At 33.0% G+C, this 18,918-nt stretch overlaps 2 protein-coding genes and 1 long non-coding RNA gene across 3 annotated transcripts; 2 read left to right on the top strand and 1 right to left on the bottom strand.

Moving 5' to 3' along the window:
- The first annotated feature begins 1,989 nt into the window (after nucleotides 1-1,989).
- On the top strand, nucleotides 1,990-4,347 carry LOC132800825 (uncharacterized). The gene is made up of 3 exons (XR_009635930.1): nucleotides 1,990-2,129; nucleotides 2,290-2,421; nucleotides 4,146-4,347. It is a non-coding gene; the product is annotated as an uncharacterized LOC132800825 (long non-coding RNA).
- A 4,101-nt stretch (nucleotides 4,348-8,448) lies between these two features.
- LOC107419035 (transcription termination factor MTERF15, mitochondrial) lies at nucleotides 8,449-11,070 on the top strand. The gene has a single exon (XM_016027752.4). It carries the CDS (start codon nucleotides 8,558-8,560, stop codon nucleotides 9,893-9,895), a length of 1,338 nt encoding a protein of 445 aa, XP_015883238.3. The 5' UTR covers nucleotides 8,449-8,557; the 3' UTR covers nucleotides 9,896-11,070.
- Nucleotides 11,071-11,866: 796 nt separating this feature from the next.
- LOC107419028 (ABC transporter B family member 25) lies at nucleotides 11,867-18,016 on the bottom strand. Its single transcript, XM_016027744.4, has 17 exons — nucleotides 17,758-18,016; nucleotides 16,933-17,004; nucleotides 16,801-16,836; nucleotides 16,639-16,713; nucleotides 15,823-15,947; nucleotides 15,533-15,632; nucleotides 15,210-15,381; nucleotides 14,990-15,108; nucleotides 14,722-14,832; nucleotides 14,481-14,625; nucleotides 14,197-14,329; nucleotides 13,277-13,352; nucleotides 13,102-13,167; nucleotides 12,859-12,966; nucleotides 12,551-12,658; nucleotides 12,268-12,465; nucleotides 11,867-12,169 (listed from the first exon to the last, which is right to left on the bottom strand). The coding sequence occupies exons 1-17, from the start codon at nucleotides 17,800-17,802 to the stop codon at nucleotides 11,966-11,968; spliced, it is 1,893 nt and encodes a 630-aa protein (XP_015883230.3). The 5' UTR covers nucleotides 17,803-18,016; the 3' UTR covers nucleotides 11,867-11,965.
- Between the last annotated feature and the right edge of the window lie 902 nt (nucleotides 18,017-18,918).

The raw sequence follows: 18,918 nt of genomic DNA on the forward strand, positions 1-18,918 counted from the left end.
TATACATATTAACTAGCCTAATGAGTATGTCATGTTTCATTCATAAAAGTAATTCATCTTTTCTATTTTTGTGATCAATTAATATGTTGCTATGAACCTGAAGTTCATGAATTCAATTTTATATTTATTGTTGCATTACAGTTTTGGTCATTCTTGTTCCAATTTGATACGTTTAATGTTGAAACTTGGATAATTATTATATTCTAATAAATTATGCGTTTTCTTTCCATTGACATGGTCTATGATGCGTGTACCACGAATAACTTGATTGTTTGAATGTCTTATACCATAACGGGTATGAAATTTTCTACATTTTTTCAACAGATCCAAGGGGATAATTATTGACCAATCCACCCATATTGTGGGCTATTATGAATAATTTTTATTGATGCTTCAATATAAAAGATATATTTGGACCTGTTGACTACTTGTGCGCAATTCCCCACTTACTAGATCCAATTGATTATATTAGAAAATGCCTGTGAATTCATATCTCACGCATTCAATGACTACCGATTATCAACATTTATTAGATTGATTAAGCACTTGAAGTTGATTGTCATGCCATTTAGTATAAATGCTAAATTACCCTTTATAGTTCGGGGACATGCAATTTGACATGCTATAGTTTTAATCCGAATTTGTTTTAAAGCATATGATGAATATTTCGCTACACGACTTGTACATGGAAGTAAGTCTAATGTTTCCCATTTGAGTGTTTTTCGAATGTGCCATTTATGTCTTAATTGAACCACCTAAATATCAATCTTAATTGATAAAGCACATTTCTCGGAATTAGAAAGAGAAAAGTTTAAACTTATTTATGAATGTTGTGAAATTTTTTAGAAGCAAAACTAGTTAAATTACTTGATTCCTGTACAAGTAAAGAACTTGAAGTTCATTGAATTATACACTTGCAAAGGTTAACAAATGAATTGCCAAAGGTTTTATCAATAAAAGAAAAAAAATTAGTAACAAAGTCCCATATTCATGATGAATACGCACCACTACTAAACCAATATAATGCCAAAAGCATATAGGGCAAATGAAGGCTAAATATGCGAATGCGCGAAAAAATGAAATTTGTGAATAATAATTTGTCACTTAGTTTGTAATTACTTACACCTTTTGAAGAGGTAAACTTTTGAAGAGAGCCATCCAAATGAATATAAAACAACTGCATCAGATAACAATCCTGAAAGCACGGAATGACCAATCCCTATTTTCTTTAGAAACAACAAAGGTTTGGTTAATGATTAACATTGATGTTGTGACTATGTCAACATAGAATAACAATTTGTTAAAAAGTATTTGTTGTTGATAACATCTTTGCCTTTGAAGTTGGCTTGCTGCCTCAAGAAATTATCTGGATCCAGAGTTGAAGTCCATTGTTGAATGTCAAAAGCATCCAAATTGAATTACGTAGAAAGAGAAAGTATAATTTTAGCTAGGTTCCAAGTATAAGTTTAGCTAGATTCATTATATAAGCATAATATTTTTGGATTTGTAGCCTAAGTATCCAATAATGTGATTCTTATAGGATGCAAGTGGGTATTTATAAGAAAGTGTAATTAAGTGGTTAAATATAAAATGAGTGATTGGTAAATGGTTTTCGCAGAGATCCAATGCCATTTTGATGTGATTTATTTTCCTATTATAAATGGTGTTTCATTTTGATATCTAACTATTTTGGCAATTGAAGAGAGTCTTAATATATGCATAATGGATGTAATGAATATATACTTCTACAAGTTAGTAGATATTTAAAATACAAAGATCATTGTATGGTTTAAAGCAATTTAAATGTATATGATACCAATAATTCTGAGATTAGAGCATGTTTGTTATACGAGATTGGCCGGGTCAGGATAGGTTATAGTCCCAATCTGGTGTTTGAGAAGCAAAATGGAGAATGGGATAGACTTATCCCATTAGTCAATTTATCCACTTCGAAGGGGACAAACCTGACCTACCAAAACACGTGGGTCACTTTTGTCCTGCTCTCTCTCGAAGCTTTCATGAAGAAGCTCTCGTCCTCCCACCCGAAGTTGTTTCTGCCGGACTATTCGCCGCCTCTCTTCGAGTTGTCGCTGGATCGTTCGCTGCTTCTCTTCGATTTGAAACTCCCGGTGAGTCTTCTTCTTTGCTCTGTTTGTTTTCCTGTTCTTCATCTTTGATTTGTTTAGTTTCCTTCTTTTTCTTCATCGATCTAATCTCTTCTTCTTCTTCTCCTCCTCCTCCTTCTTCTTCTTCTTCCTCTGCTTCTTCTTCTTCGTTTGATTTGCTTAGGGATTTGGTTCACAACATTAGGGCTTCCATTTCACACCTATTAGGGCTTCCATTTGTAAAATTAGGGCTTCGATTTGTGAGAATAAGGGCTTAAATTTGTGATCTACAGCGCAACTTCTACGAATTTGAAAGGTAAGATTGTCAAGTTTTGTCGTTAGGCGTTCTGGTGGTCATTATTTTAGGCGTTTCTGGCGGCTGTTGTTGTATATTGTGGAATCTGGAAAATGGGCATATGAGACTTGTTTTGCTTTTTTCAAAGAAAAAAAAAAACTTATATACTGTTAGTTTGAACTACATAGAATATATGAATTTGTGTTCATGGTTGTTAATTATATTATATATATTCCTGGATCTTGTGTTGTAATATGTTGCCTCTTCTTCTATGTGTTGTAATATGTTTTTTTTTTTTTTTTTTTTTGGGTAACGAATGTCCACATTTGAACCTAAGGCCCAAGAAAACCTTCACTGGATGCTTGACTTGGGAAGATTTTGTTTAGTCTTTCTGTGGGTATATGTATCAGAAATAATCAAATTATATTGACACTACTGTGACCGTATACATATATATATATATATATAGATATATAACCAAAACCTTAGTTAAAATAGAAATACTTTTCATGTTTTAGAATTATATCTTGGCCTATTCTGTAATCTGTATATTGCATTGCTTCTTTTATTCCTTTTTTATTTATTTATTGTCATATACATAGAAGTATAAGATAGCTCCTTATGTTTTACATTTTAAACAAATAGTAATTTAGTGTGACTTTACCATTACAATTTCAACTACAATTTATGTTATATTTAAAAATATTATATTTATCAGGAATATTTCACAGTAAAGATTTATATTGCAAGCTTTCAAGCTAATACTTATATATATATATATATATATATTTCAAATGAGAATGGTTGAGAATGGTTTTTGGTTGATTGGGTTTAGCAGTTGAATGTGTGGGGTAATTAGTTGATTCATTTTTTCTGACTTCTACTTTGTTATGCACCGGCAATATATATATATATATTTTAAGTTCCACAATTTTTTGCTTTTATTCTTGCTCCTGTGTGTATATATATATATATAATGAAATTTGGGTATGGACGTCCATAAATTCACAAGTTGAATGATGCTGTGTATATTAAAGTTGAAATCACTAGCAAGCTTATGTTATGACATAGACCGAAATTTTTGAGATCAAACTAAAAATGCCATCCAATTTGAATTTGATGAGAATGTATAATCATAAATTAATGTTATGAGTCACATAGAAATGAAAACTTTTATACCTGGGACATCAAATTTGTACATGTTTGTTTGAAACTCAAAATAACTGTTGAACAAGTATGCCTTGCTTATAAGCTTATTGTGGTAAACTTTCATGAATGTAAATTTGATCTTCTACTCCTCGTTGTTTTCTTTTTTCTTTTTTTTTTGTTTTTTTGTTTTTTTGGTTTGGTAAAGAATTTTCTACTCCTTGCTCAAGCATCATGCTTTTCTTCATGTACCGCATGTTACTTAAGACCTTAGCAATGTATAAATGTCTTCATTTGGGTTGTTGTTATGATGTCATTGTGGTTTACTTCGTAGGAAAAAGAAAGATGATTCTAAGTTGTGTTTGGTTTTAAATCATGAAGCCATATCAAGTTTTTATTTGGCAGTAGCATCCACAAAGGCTATGTTGGTTATTGTAAAGTAGTAAAAATATGCATCTCCCTCGCTCTCTCTGTTTGTTTATTTTGTTTGGTATTTAGTCTTATATCCTAACATTAGCATAGCTGAACATTAAATATGACCAGTTTGTGTTCATGTAATCTGTACAATAGCATAACTGCTGATCAAATAAATTGTCCAGGTCCAAAAAGCTATGTTGGTCTTGAATTTCTGCTATAACGTGTACTTCATCCTATAAATTGTTTTGTCATGTGAGATTGGCTTGGTTGTTAAGCCATGTACATCAATGATTATTTGAGCCACCAGGTGGGGGTGGATAGATGTGAATAGTTGTATATGATCAAATAATGTAAAGACTTGCACCTGTTAACAGCTTTTATAAATTAAAACTTGCACCTATTGCGTGTTTATTTTAAATATATTTTTGTACATTTTTTTGTATATATTCAAATTCATATTCAAAATAGATCGGTGAATGTGAAATAAAATTAACAAATTTAAGATATATTTTTGTAATTAATTATGTATATAACAACTTGGCATTATTGACATGCACTTGTCTTTTTTGGTTTTTTTTCCCCCCCATATTTTTGGGCTTTTTTGGCAAAGAAAACATAGAAATTTCATGAAAAACTGAATCAAAGTATACATTTCATAATCAAATCCATTACCATCCTTAAACCAACAAAAATAAGCCACACCATTTCTCCATAGTTGCATATAAAAATTAAAAAGAACCATAATTGGTATATAATTATGCAATTATTCATTCAGCTCCATCATTAATAATGATAAAAAAAAATTTGATGATATATATATATATATATTGAGTTTGAAAAATTTAAAAAACACTTAAATCCATCTTTTATTTTGCCCTTCCAAATATATATAATGTTTATAGTGAATGCTAATATATAAATATATTATTTATGGAAGATTTTTGTTTGCTGTGTATATATAATTGTATTAGCAATAGCAACTCAATTTAATGTGTTTCTTATTTGTTTTCCTTTTTTTTTTTTCTGTTACATTGGAAGAGCAAGTGTGCATATTTTTGCATATAATTGCTCATCACACAAAAAACCATACAATTATCAGTCAATTCTATAGATCAGGAGAGATAGTTAGTAGATATGTCAATTCAGTATTGAATGGGGTGTTACGCTTACATTCCATTTTGTTGAGGCATCCTAAACCTATGTCTGATAATTACTCGGATCATAGATGGAAAATATTTAAGGTATGCTTGTAGACTAGTTTGGTTAATAATTTTATAGTTAGATTATTTGTAGCATTATCGGACATTAGTAAAATTGTTTGTATCGTAGAATTGTTTGGGAGCATTAGATGAAACTTATATTAAGGTGAAAGTACCTAAAATCGATAAGCCAAGATATCAAACAAGAAAGGGTGAGATAGCAACAAATGTCTTAGGTGTATGTAACCTGAATATGGAATTCATATTTGTATTACCTGGTTGGGAAGGCTCCGTTTCGGATTCTAGAGTACTTCGAGATGCAATAAGTAGGCCAAATGGATTAAAAGTACTAACCGGTAAGATCAATCCTTAAATATTTCAAGATTGGATTAACATTGCATAAACTAATAGGAGACATTTTTCTATATTAGATTGTTATTACTTAGTGGATACTAGTTATGCTAATGGTGAATGATTTCTTGCACCATATAGGGGAACAAGATATCACATTTCCGAATGGAAAGATTGTTGTGCACCCATAAATTATCAAGAGTATTTCAACATGAAGCATGCATCAACTAGAAATATCATAGAAAGATGTTTTGGGGTTCCTAAATACGATGGGTAATTTTAAGGAGTCCATCTTTCCACCCAATTGCAACACAAATCAAGACCATTACTGCATGTTGTCTAATACATAATCTGATTAGAAGAGAAATGACACTTCATCCTGGAGAAGTTGAGCATGATAGGATGGAAAATGTGGACATTAATGAAAAGGAGGACATTATAGGATCAATTGCTTCCTCCGATCAATGGACAAATTGGAGAGATGAGTTAGCTAAGTAAATGTTTGATGAGCGAAGAGGTCGTCATGATTAGTAGTTGATGGTTATGTAAAAAATTATGTTCTAACTGCTTATTTAGTATTGTTTGTTAAATCTTTTGGATAATATGTATGAAAACAAACTTATATTATATTAAGTGCAACATTTGAGATTCCTTGTTATTTTGTTTGCATCTTGTTTTAGTAATGTTAGATCATGAAATGTTTACCTGAATAGAAATGGAAGCTGGAGGTAGCAGTAACAATAATAGGGGGGGGGTGAATTTAGGTGTACATGGAGTAAAGGTGAGGAAGAAGCTTTGCTGATTATTTTAGATGAAGCTGTAGTCAGTGGGCAACGTTGTGACACAGGAGCATTTAAACCTGGTACACTTAATATGATTAAGCGGCAACTGGCTGAGATGTGTCCTAACTCGAAATTGCGAGCAAATCCACATATTGAATCGAAGATTAAAAAATGGAAGAAGCAATATGGTATAATATACGATATGCTGAACAAAAATGGATTTGGATGGAATGACACTCGTAAATGTGTGGAGGTTGACAGTAACAAAGCTTGAAAAGCATATGTGTAGGTTTTGAATTTTTAGGAAATATACCTTTATTGAATTTTTGTTTCTTATCTTAAATCTATAATGTTTTTACTAAACGATGTTTTTCTTTATTTTAGAGTAATTCAAGTGCAAAAAGTTAGAGAGGTAAACCTTTTCTGATGTATGAGAGGTTTGCTAATATTTTTGGGAAGGATCGGACAACAGGACATGGAGCATAAACTCCAATCGAATTAGTTAATGATATAAATATGGAGCCTGACAATGACCAATTTGATGATGTGTGTTCTCTAATGTCTATGAATCAAACACATAGTCAACTGCCCACACAATCTCAATTAAGAGGTAAGAGAAAAGCTAAATCGAAGGATGTTGACATCATTAGCGGGTTAAACAATGTAACAGATAAGTTTATTGATAAATTGGCTTCACAGTTAGACAAGTTGGAGAAATCTGATATCAACTATCCATAATACTTAGCTATGGAGATTGATAGGTTAGGATTTCCTATTATTGATAATCTCAAAATCTCTAAGGCAATGAGATCGAATCCATCGAACGTAGAGGTTTTTAAGATTATTAAAACGGATGCGCAGAAGATTGAATTTGCTAATGGATTTTTAGATAACTAAATTAGTATTGTTGTGGATTATATATTTATGGATATGTATGAGAGGATAACAACTATGAAGAATTGGAATTGAAACTTATAGACATATATTGTAATGTATTGGATGTTGGTTTCTAATTATGCATGTACGAATAATTTTATTATTATGTGTTATGTTTTAGAATATTAACATACACTTTATTGATTTGGTTAGTTGTTATTTTGTTTAATAATATTACTATATTATATTGTCATTTATTATTATATGCAGGAATATTGAATTGCAAAAAAAAGAGTTTATGTTGTGTTTAAAGGTAGACAACTAGGGATATATAATTCTTGATCTGAATGTCATCAATAAGTACAAGAATTTACAGATAATTTATATCAAACGTATAATACAATTGAAGAAGCTGAAATTGCATATGCTGAGTTTGTAGAACAAATGATGAGGAATCGTAATAAAGCAAATCCAATACAAAATACTACCACCGCAGATACACGTGCTCAATTTCACAACGAGTGGGATAATGGTTTTGTATTATATTGTTTAGTTGGCTTACTATTAATGGGTTTATTTATTTATTTATTTGTTATATAAGTAGATTATCTTTGTAAAATCCAATATATTTATATGGACACCGTACTTGTTAAAAGTAAAACTTCATGTGAAATTTATTTATATATCTATATATCCATGTATGAATTGGAGATGGATATTTTTATGCTATGAACAAGTTTTTAATTAAATATTATGTTAACTTTTTTTATTTGTCATTAATTATTATTTATGATTTACTATGATTGATAATTTTATTTTAATTGATTTTGAAAATAATATTTTAAATAGTTTATGGATGTTAAAAAAAAATTACAAATATTTTATAAATATCATTAAATTAATTTTATTATTAATTAATTGAACATATAAATATCTATAAAAATAATATTAAATATAATTAATAATAAAATTTTAATTAAATATAATATTTAATTATTTTATAAATATAAATATAATTTAAAATTTTTTTAAATCAAATAAAAATTATAATTACAAAATAGCTAAATCCAATGTTATCCTGCCTACCAAACAGCACTTGAAGAAGGAAAATATAAATAATGGGATTTATTATTGTGAAGCCAAGAAAGGTTTAGTAAAAACTCGAACCAGCGTTTACTGACCGGGCTGTGATGCTCTGACCACTGAGCTCCCACGCGAGTTTAAGAATTTGACTGAAAAACAGTGGTTTTGAAATATATATATAAACACACACACACGTATGGATTAATTGCTTTTTTCCCCTTAAAAAAATAATTTTGTATTTTAAATTTCGTCTTCCACATTGGTTTAGTTACAGACCCCTAAGCCTACCAGAAGCCAATACCAATGGCGATATGGCTTCCAGCCAGATTGTCGCCATTTCGGCTTAAACTCGCTTCAACTTTGTCGAACCATAATTCTCAATCTTTTTCAACAAGATTTCGCTTTTCCCAGCAATCCCAATACAGGAAACAAGTTTCCATCGCCAATCTTCTCCAAAGGTACGGCTTCCCATCTTCTCAGCTCCAAAATTTCCTCTCCAAGAACCACGTCCTGCTCAATTCCAACTTGGAGGAAATAGACAAGTCGTTGGGTATTCTTCTATCCTTTCAAATCCCTCAGAAATCCCTTGTTTCTTTGGTATTTGAATGTCCTGGGGTCTTAGATTTCCAATTCCTCAAAAAATGGCAAATTGGTTTCGCAAATTTGGGGCTTCCGAGTGTTCCCCCATTGATGATTAAGAGCGTTTTGGAACACTCCAGGAGGTTCCAGTTAGACCAAGATTGTGTTTTCGGAAGCGTGGAGGTTTTGAGGGGCATGGGGTTTTCTGATAGGATTGTTAGTAGGATTTTGGAGGGTTTTCCTGGAGTGACATTGATGAATGAGATGGAAATCAGAAGGAGAATTGAGTTCTTAATGGGATTTGGAATTCCCAGAGATAAGATTGATTGGGTTCTATCTTCTTTCCCAAGGGTTTTAGGATTAGGAGTTGAAGATAGGTTGAAGCCATTGCTTTCTGAGTTCAGAGAATTGGGTTTTAGTGAGGATTTGATTAGGAGAGAGGTTGTTAGAGAGCCAAAGATTCTTGGCTGGGAATTAGGGGAACTCTCAAGGTGTTTGGAGTTGTTGAGGACTTTGAAATGTAGAGAACCAATCAAGGAGAAGATTTTCAGTGATGGAGAATTTAGAGCTGGTTTTGAGGTGAAGTTGAGAGTTGATTACTTGTGCAGTCAAGGATTGATTCGCAGAGAGGCTTTTGGGGTTTTATGGAGGGAGCCAAGATGTATTATATATAAGATAGAGGATGTTGAGAAAAAGGTTGAGTTTTTGAAATATAGGATGAAATTTAATATCAGTTGCTTGGTTGAAGTTCCTGAGTTTCTGGGTGTAAATTTTGATAAGCAGATTGTTCCTCGGTTCAGTGTGATTGAGTACTTAAGATCGAAATCCGGGCTTGGTTTTCAAGTTGGATTAAGAGCATTGATCAAACCAAGCAGACTAAAGTTCTATAACCTTTATGTCAAGCCATATCCAGAGTGCGCAAAAATGTTTGGGAGATATTCGGATGTGGATGTGAAAAGTCGACATCCAATTGGACTATGGAAGCATTTTAAGCCACAAAGTTTCCCAGAATCCAGACAACAGGTGGAAAACATGAAGTTGTATATGGAAACCTTGATTTAGTGTCATCTCAAATATGAATGTTCAAATTATCCATGTTGAAGAGGTTATGGAGTTAGCTTGCTTGTCCTGGAACCTCAATGGATGAAATGATTGGTGAGGACATGCAATTACTTCTCTTGGTGCATGCTGTGGAACTTCACTTCAAATCAGGTTTTGGCTCTCACTTTACAGATTTCTTCAAGACATTGTGAAATGCTTTCTCATGTGGTCTTAAATATGAGTTCGTTTTCTTCCATGGAAAAAGTTAAGTGATCACTTGTTCAGCTGGAAATAAAATCCAGCTATTGCTACTATAGATAATGGGTTTCCATGGGTTATTACTCTTATAGAAGGCACTGTTATTAGCTGCTGGTTTGCAGAAACTTTGATGCTTGGACAAGTAGTCAAAATTATTGGGTGGTCAACTCTCTCTGGAAGTTCATCATTGCAAAATGTGCCATTCGTTTACAAGCAGCCTCTATCATCCTGTGACTCTCTTAAGCTATAATTATAAGTTCCCAATGCCATTTATGTTCTCGATGGTTCTGTGATTGACCAAATATCCAATGTGACAAAAGTCAAATGTGTTAGGAGCTATATTTGTCTCTAAGAGTCAAATAGTATCCATTCCTTGTCCATGTTTCATCATCAAGTCAAAGCACAAAAAGATCTTGATGGAATATATAGAAACCATTTATAAGCCTTTAGTTAGCATTAAGTTCCAAGGGACTGATACAGAGACAAATACTCCACCTGTTGTTGCTAGTTATAATTCAGAGGTCCTCTTTACAACTTTGGAGTGTTTGTGAAGCCTGATATAATGGCACGTGGGACAAAAGTTGCGGGCTTGGCTACCAAGTAGACCAACAGCTCAAATAGGGACAAATTTGGTTTTTGTATGTGCTTCCCCTCATGTTGGTGGTGTAGCTGCAATTCTTAAAGATGCACACCAAGAATGGAGCCTCTGCTGGTATTAGATCTGCCATTGTGACAACTGCAAGTCTGCAAAAGCAGTGGACACCTGTTATTAGCTGCTAAGTTGAACTTAGCACTTGATCCTGGTTGTGTTATGTTGCAACTCCACAAGATTATGTGAACTTATTGTGCTTTTCTCTTGATCAGGAATGAATCTAGAACTCAATCAGATCGTATTAGCTGTGGAAACCCATCTAGTAATCTCAATTACCGTTCATTCATTGTATTCCACAATGATACTAGTACAGTAGAAATTTGAAACAAGTGTGATGAATGTGGGACAAAATGCAGTGATTTATAAAGCGAGGGTGACTTGTCCATTGAATTGTGTAATTAATGTCTCCCCAGAAACACTTGACCTTTGAAAGAAAAGGTCCAAAGAAGAGCTACGGAATTTTTTTTTTTCAAACGTACACAGGGAATGAGCGTAAGACAGTTACTTGGCTGTGGAACTTCAAGTTTTCCATGTATCTTACTTATTGACCTTTTTGTTGTGGTTGATAGAAGAATTGTGGCTTTTGTCAAGGCAAGTCAAATGACTGAAATCTTCGACAACGTTGCGGATTTTGTGAAGTAGCGGATTTTGTAAAGTGTCTTACATTTTGACCTTTTTTGTGGTTGATAGAAGAATTTGTGCTTTTTGCCAAGGCAAGTCAAATGACTGAAATCTACAAAAAGTAGGATTTTGTAAAGTGGGAGACTAGAATTTCTTATTCTAATCAATTGTAAAGTGAATGTCATGCATTCATGCGTTAGCTTCACAGATACTCTAAGTACTTTTGGACTTTGTATACCAGAAGTAGTTTTGCTTTCTCTAAATTAGATAACAACTTTGTTCATGTATCATATATCACCAATTTGTATCATATCGAAAGCAAAAATGCATATCACCAATTTGTGACCTTAGTGGGTTTTCCCATGTTTATCCTTAACTTCTGTAGGTTATTAATATTCATATATATAATTTCTATTGGGTCATTTAGGTATTTATGAAGAAATGATGAAAGATAATATTCATGGTCAAATGCAAAATTGCATATATAAGTATTGGTATGGACTTATTTTTAGAATTCAACGTCTCTATACTTTGTTTGTAGAAAAAGTAGGCATTGAAGATTAAATTTCAGCTTTTGTTCCTTGCAGTTGCCTTCTTACTAATGCAGTATAAACACCATTCTTGGAGAGGAGCTCTTCATGAGTACCGCTTTCAACAATCTGTCCATCAGAAACAACTGCCACAATGTCTGCACTTTTAACAGTTGATAGCCTATGAGCTATCACTAGAACAGTCCTTCCCTTCATCAGAGAATCCATGGCATCCTGTGAAGTATAAAATCATATGAGAATTTGACAAATATAAAAAATAGTATAATTTACTTGGAAATCAGGACGGTTAGGATACTATGTTAAAAGATTACCTGTACTAGGTACTCGCTTTCTGCATCCAGAGCACTTGTGGCTTCATCCAAGAGAAGAATTCTTGGGTTCATTAGAAGGGCTCTTGCAATTGCCACTCTCTGCTTTTGACCTCCTGAAAGCCTCACCCCTCTCTCTCCAACAAATGTTTGATATTTGTCTGGGAATCTTGATATAAATTCGTGGGCATTGGCCATTTTCTACAGTTTCTCATCCCAAAGATAATCAGAACCAAAGAAACAAAATTAAAGGGTGTAAAATGGAAAAAAAGATGTTAAATCTTACAGCTGCATTTTCAACATCAGCAATGCTGATTTTCCCATCAAATCCATAGGCTATGTTCTCCTCTATGGAACAGTTGAAAAGAACAGGCTCCTGGCTCACTATGCTGATCTGTACATTAATAGGTAACAGTGTTAATACGAAAGATTCGAGCCCTTAAATTATTTACACAACATTAATGAATGAAAAACTAATAGTAATAACATATTAAGAAATGGGACACACTTAATTCTGCAGAACTTGAATAGCATGAGTACATCGTATTGAATTTTGTGTAAAAGCATAAAAACTGATCAAGACACCAAGCCTACCTTCCTGTGTAGATGTTCATGTGATATCTCAACCAGAGGCACACCATTGACCAGAATCTTTCCTTTAATTGGGTCATAAAACCTTTCAATCAAGTTTGCTATAGTGGTCTGCAGCATACAGATAGAATCATATTAGGCATTCTGATTTCACACCAATGCTTCAATGCATAGACTCATACCCCTAACAAAAAATAATATTTCGCATTTTAGCTTTGTTTAAGTTTAAAGTGATTAAAAAATTACTTTTCCACCACCACTAGGCCCAACTAAAGCAATCTTTGAGTCAGCCTTCAATTTTAAGGTTATACCCTGCAATTTAAACAATTATGAAGTAATCAGAATAATGACCAAGTGATCATCCATATTTCTACTTACCAACCATCACATCTTGAGAAGCTGCCTGAGGAGAAATGATTACCTTGAGTACCATATGGTTGGGGCGAGATGGATAGGCAAACCAAACATCATCTAACTCAACTTCCCCATCTTGATCACTGCATTAAGACACCCTTTGTTATCATATATTCACACCCATTTCATTCCATGACGTTGAGCAGTATATACATTTGTTATTGTCTAACCATATTCCAAATCATGCTCAATATCCTGTCATCTTCAATTTGTAATATATATGCCTTACCAAAAATCAAGAAAAATAAAAATTCAAATAATTGAACTTTAACCAGTTAGGCTCCCTTCAAATGATTGGTGCATCCATTGAAGAGAGCAGGGATGGTAGGCCAGTTGTACTATTGTGTTTCTAAGTATGATTTTTTTTTTTTTTTTTTGAGACACCGAAAATTGTACAAATTCCTTTTCCTAGGAACGCATTCCAAGATTCATCACTACAAAAAGGATAATGGTAACCCCACCATTGAATACTACATTTATGAATTTCATAGTAATAAAAATACATGTTCAACCGACCCAGAATTTGTAACTTGCTATCCTCTTGCCTAGCTGGCAGAGATTTCCCTCCATGGGAAGGATGATTTGTCCGTAAATTTCAAATTTAAATTTTGATTTATCATTCTTTTCCATTCTTTTTTTTTCCCCTATAACTTACCACCTTCCTTGGACAATCATCTTATCCTTGTATAATCATCTGATGAAGTATCATCTAATCCCTGCCTTTACACTTATCTTACTGTTGATTTTAACCAAACCCAAACAAACAATCGAATCGAAATGAGAAAAAAAAAAAAAAAAAAAAAGAAAAGAAAAAGAGGGATCCAGTTGGGAAAGAAATTCTGCTATTTGTACCTTCGCTGTTCTAATTCCTAGGGAGTCAAAGGGTCTAGGAAAGAAAGAATTTGATAACAAATCTAATAAACTAACCCCAGAGGACACTGATTTCCCGACTTAGGCATGGTTGAGATGCGATCCAGAAGTTGAAAAACCCTCCTGCTTGCTCCAGCTGCTCTCATTGTCACGGCATATAAACCTGATAGTCCTGATACAGAAGATCCAACTGCAATTTGGAAACAGGTGAATGAACATGGTTATGACAAAAACTTTTAGAAACCAGGTAAATATATTGTCTATGAAGTTACAAAAAGCTTGATGATAAACTTCATGTTTAATTATATGTCAATTTCTGTTTTGCTTTAGTTGACTTTTACCTGTAAGGCTATAGAGAATGAATGATGTAAGAGCACCAGCAGTCATTGAGCCTGTGATTGTTAAATTAGCTCCATAGATCACAACTATGATAACTGATAGCGTTGATGCTGCATTTAGGCCCCCTGAAAAAAGTCCAACCACTTTCTGCAGCAGAATGCAGCAGTCATTAGATTATACAAACATAATTGGGGGTGGGGGAAGAGAATGAGAGATAAATTTATGTAAGACTGGTGAACTCACAGCTTGTTTAAGACCAAGCTGTAGAGTATCATCAACTTTTGCTGAGTAGCGAGATATTTCATAACCTTCCTGTGCAAAAGATCTCACTGTACGTATAGCACCAAAAGATTCCTACAAAACATTGAACTTGCATATAAGATTTTCTGTCTTCTTTTGACAGCAATTCCGCTCATGTCATAGAACTGGTTTAGCAACTAAAGTCACTATTATTGAACATAAAATTTTCCTTGTCCAAGAATTCTATATTATTTCTACCACAAACACATACCTCAGCAATAGATGCAGCTACCGCAGCTGCAGCTTGAGTCTTGTGAGAAAGATCACGAAGGAACTGGCCAAATTTACGAACAGCAACAGAAATAGCCGGCACAACAGCCACAGCCAACACTAAGGATAAACATATACATTAGGACCACTAAAATTAATTCCTGATTGAGAATATAAAATTTCAATCAGTAGAATGACTGCTTTGATTATAAAATTCTTACATGTTAATTTCCATGATGTTGCAAACATGAAGGCAAGACCAATAAATGCAGTGGACAAACTTCTTAGTGCCTCAGAAAGATTGGTAGTTGCAGCATTTTTTATTATCTGGGTATCTTCAGACAGCCTACTTAGAAGCTCCCCTGTTCGAGTAACGTCATAGAAGGCTATTTCCTGCAGAAACACATCAATCATCATGAAAAATAATATTTTTTTAGAGAAGAAGAAGAAATAAGGCAGATGAGAATAACTCTGTTCTCTTAACACCAAAGATGACTAAAATGAGGAATCATGATAACCTCATACAGGAGTTTGACAACTTTACCTGGTTAATCAGGTGGCTGAATAAATTCTTTCTCAACCTAGCAACAACCATTTCACTAGCAGAAGAAAACAACCATGCCCGAAGTGCTGTGCAAATTGAACTGAAAAGAAGACCAGAAAAATTGATGCTTGAGAATCCTTAAAATTCATTATGTATGCTACTTTGACTGATACTGAATACTGCCTAATAGAAGTCCACTTATTGAAAAAGAGAGAATAATGTTATACCAGGTGATATTATTTCCAATAAATCAATCAAAAGAATAAAAAAATAGAAGCCAACTGTCATACCCGATTACAACAACCAGAAAGATATCTAGTATAGTGTTCTTGACTTGATTTAAAGCTTCACCTCTCTGTTTCGGTGTGTCTATATCTCCTGATACAATGTCTATTATTTTTCCACCAAATTTTGGCTGCAGCAAGGAGAGTTCAAGCTTTGTCAGGAAAATCCAAAGTTTGTTGAAAACATAAAAAGACATGAGGAAACCTGGTCTTTGGCTGAATTGTTAAAAGTTCACATTAAGACACAAGGGATTGGAATTTAATTTTGGCAAGTAGCTCAACCCAACATGAGCAAGCCTGGACTTTGGATGGAACTTGGCACTTTTCATACTTATCTTGGGATCGAACTTAAAAAGATCAGTGCAATTCCTATGTTGGCTAATGTGGTTGAGGTCCTTCAGACTGATCCAATCTGTACCTCATCCAGGAAATCCTGCAGCATACTTGCAACTATGTAAATCATCTTTTGTATGATTCTGTTTGCTAATACTGTAAGTTCCTATGGATTTCCTGCCATCAATTTTATGATAAAGGATAAAAAAAATTATGCCATTCACATTTTTTACGTGAATTTTACCAGCAGATCAACTCATTACAACTCGAGCCTAATCTAATTTAAGATTATCCTATCTGTCAAGCCATCTTAGCTTCTAATCATGGTAAAAGCTTGGCTTGAGCTGAGTACCATGCTTAAAGCTTGAGTTGCCAGTTCCATAATTTGGACCAAGTGACGTAAGCCTTGACCTGGCACTTTTATTTCTTATTTGGGGGGGGAGGGGAGAGAGAGAGAGAGAGAGAGTTACCAACAAAAAGGACACATACAATCAATATACTTGATGTGGATGCAATCAAGAGAGCAATTGTAGCTATCACCAGCTTCCCTGCATCAGGCTTTGCCTGCGCTATGAAGGATAACTCCATAACTTAAAACATGTATAAAGTTACAAACAGTTCAGCAATTCTCAACTAAAAATATTTACTTACAAGTGCAAGTACCCTACAAAACCCCACATTTGCAGCCTACAATATCCAAGAACAAATCAGCATCTCAATATGGAGCAGTAACTTATACCTAATATCAGACTTGCATAATGAACTTTCAGAAACAACAATTACCGGCATAGCATCTCCATGCTCAAGGTCTGTTAACTGACCATCCGCTGATGAATCATTTCTCTTTCTTGCTTCCTATGTAAGAATGCTAGAGTTAGCCCCCAGGCAAGAGACATTATATAAAGATATGTGCGTATGTGCATGCGTATGTGTATGTATATGTCTATATATAGGTGTATATATTATGTGCATGTGTATGTGTGTTTTCTCTTTGTATTTCAGATTCATAAAAGCAACTGAATAATGCTCTATGAAACATTTTCAAATTTGGAAAAGCAGAAAAAAAATAATACACAAACACATATATATTTATTAGCAGGCACCGAAATCAATAAAAAGTTACATTAACAGCCCAGCATAAATGAAATTTCAAGGACTAACAGCTTCAAAAAGATATAACTCTTGGGTGGTATTACTGTGTATACGAACTCAAACCCATCAACCATAAACCTAACAAATATTAGAAATCTGGGCTATATATACCAGAAGATGTCTCCACAAAACACAATACATAAGATGAAGAAATATGGAGAAAAAAACACATTAGAATCGTCTTATTCACTGAGAAAAGCAATATTTTGCAAATAAACCCATAATGAATGGAATCTTGAAGCATTCAAAAAACGTCTAGCTTAATTTTGTTGATAAAATTATGACCGTCTTTGCAAACATTATTTGAGCGAAACCCATTAAAGAAAACTGAAGAATGATAAGAACCTGATATATGTTTTTAACAACATAACAAAAGGGTACGCAAAAACCCAATAATAAACTGGAAAAAACCCAACTGCTGAAATGCAACATAGAAGCTAGAAAAAGCTGACTTACTCCTCGATCCAGAAGAGGAGCTCTCTCACTTCCAACGCCACGCATACTCTAAAAGTGACAGCCCCTGCCAAAAAGGAAAACAGGGGAAGCAAAAATGGTGGAAATGAACTTACAGTATTGCCTGGAAGAATGGCTTCCGTTATGGCCCTTTTGTCAAATGAAATGAAATGAAATGATTCGTGTCTACCATCCGCAAAATGAAAAGTTGCTCATGATGGCCTAAATATTGACTTGGGCTTCAACGCCCCAAAAAAATAAAAATAAAAATAAAAAAATAAAAAATTGACTTGGGCAGTTGGCCATGCCATGGTCCTTATTTTTGGTCTTAAATACTTTTCTTTAAAAAAGAAAAAGAAAAAAAAGGCATTTCCTTTTTGTTGTTTTCTGTTTTCCCCGTCCTTTCTTTTGTTTTTTGTTTTTGTTTTGTTTCCCCATTTTTTTGTTCTTTTTTTCTTTTTTGTCAGTTTATGTAGACTTCAAAATTTAATTTAATTACAATTAACCATTTAAATTTTAAAAATTACATATAATATATTTAAATGGAAATAAATAATATTATTTTAAAAAATGTAAATGAAATAATTTGAAAAAAATAATAATTTTTTAAAACATAAGAAAAAATTGATGATATTTTAAAATTAATAAAACTAATTTATTTTTAAATCAAATTTCAGAAGAGGTATATGAAATTAACCTTTTAGAATATTCACTTTTGCAATTTTAAATTATTTTTATTTAATTAAGATTATTAAGTTTTGCAATTTTATTTCATTGGTTTCGTGTCAAATTTTCGTGGGAAATTGAAAGTGAGATTGTTTGGGAGAGTAAATAGTTTATTAGGTCAAAAGTATTTTTAAAAAATTGTGCCAATTTCATATTCCTTAAATGGCCTATTTAATGGACAAGATTAGAATAAATTATTTCAGTTTCATGTTTAATGTGACCAGCTGATAGAATTAAAGAGAATCCTTGAACTATTAAATAATCCCATTAGAATGAAATAATCAATCCCATATAAAAGGGTAGGATAATTTTATCCCACCAAGATTTTATTTTTGTAATTATTTATTTTTAATCTTTATTTCCAATTTTTTTGATTTTTTCTTTTCAACACTCACTTCCCCCCCCCCCCCCCTCTCTTTTCGTCTTTCATATTCCTCA

The sequence above is a fragment of the Ziziphus jujuba genome, chromosome 2, assembly GCF_031755915.1.
Source record: "Ziziphus jujuba cultivar Dongzao chromosome 2, ASM3175591v1".
Classification (NCBI taxonomy): Eukaryota; Viridiplantae; Streptophyta; class Magnoliopsida; order Rosales; family Rhamnaceae; genus Ziziphus; species Ziziphus jujuba.

Coding starts and splice junctions, on each gene's coding strand:
- LOC107419035 (XM_016027752.4), top strand. CDS start 8,558: ATGGCGATATGGCTTCCAGCCAGATTGTCGCCATTTCGGCTTAAACTC.
- LOC107419028 (XM_016027744.4), bottom strand. CDS start 17,802: ATGCGTGGCGTTGGAAGTGAGAGAGCTCCTCTTCTGGATCGAGGA. Junction 15,109..15,209: donor AACATCATGGAAATTAACAT/GTAAGAATTTTA, acceptor GTTTATCCTTAG/TGTTGGCTGTGGCTGTTGTG. Junction 13,168..13,276: donor CCAACCATATGGTACTCAAG/GTAATCATTTCT, acceptor TTTAAATTGCAG/GGTATAACCTTAAAATTGAA.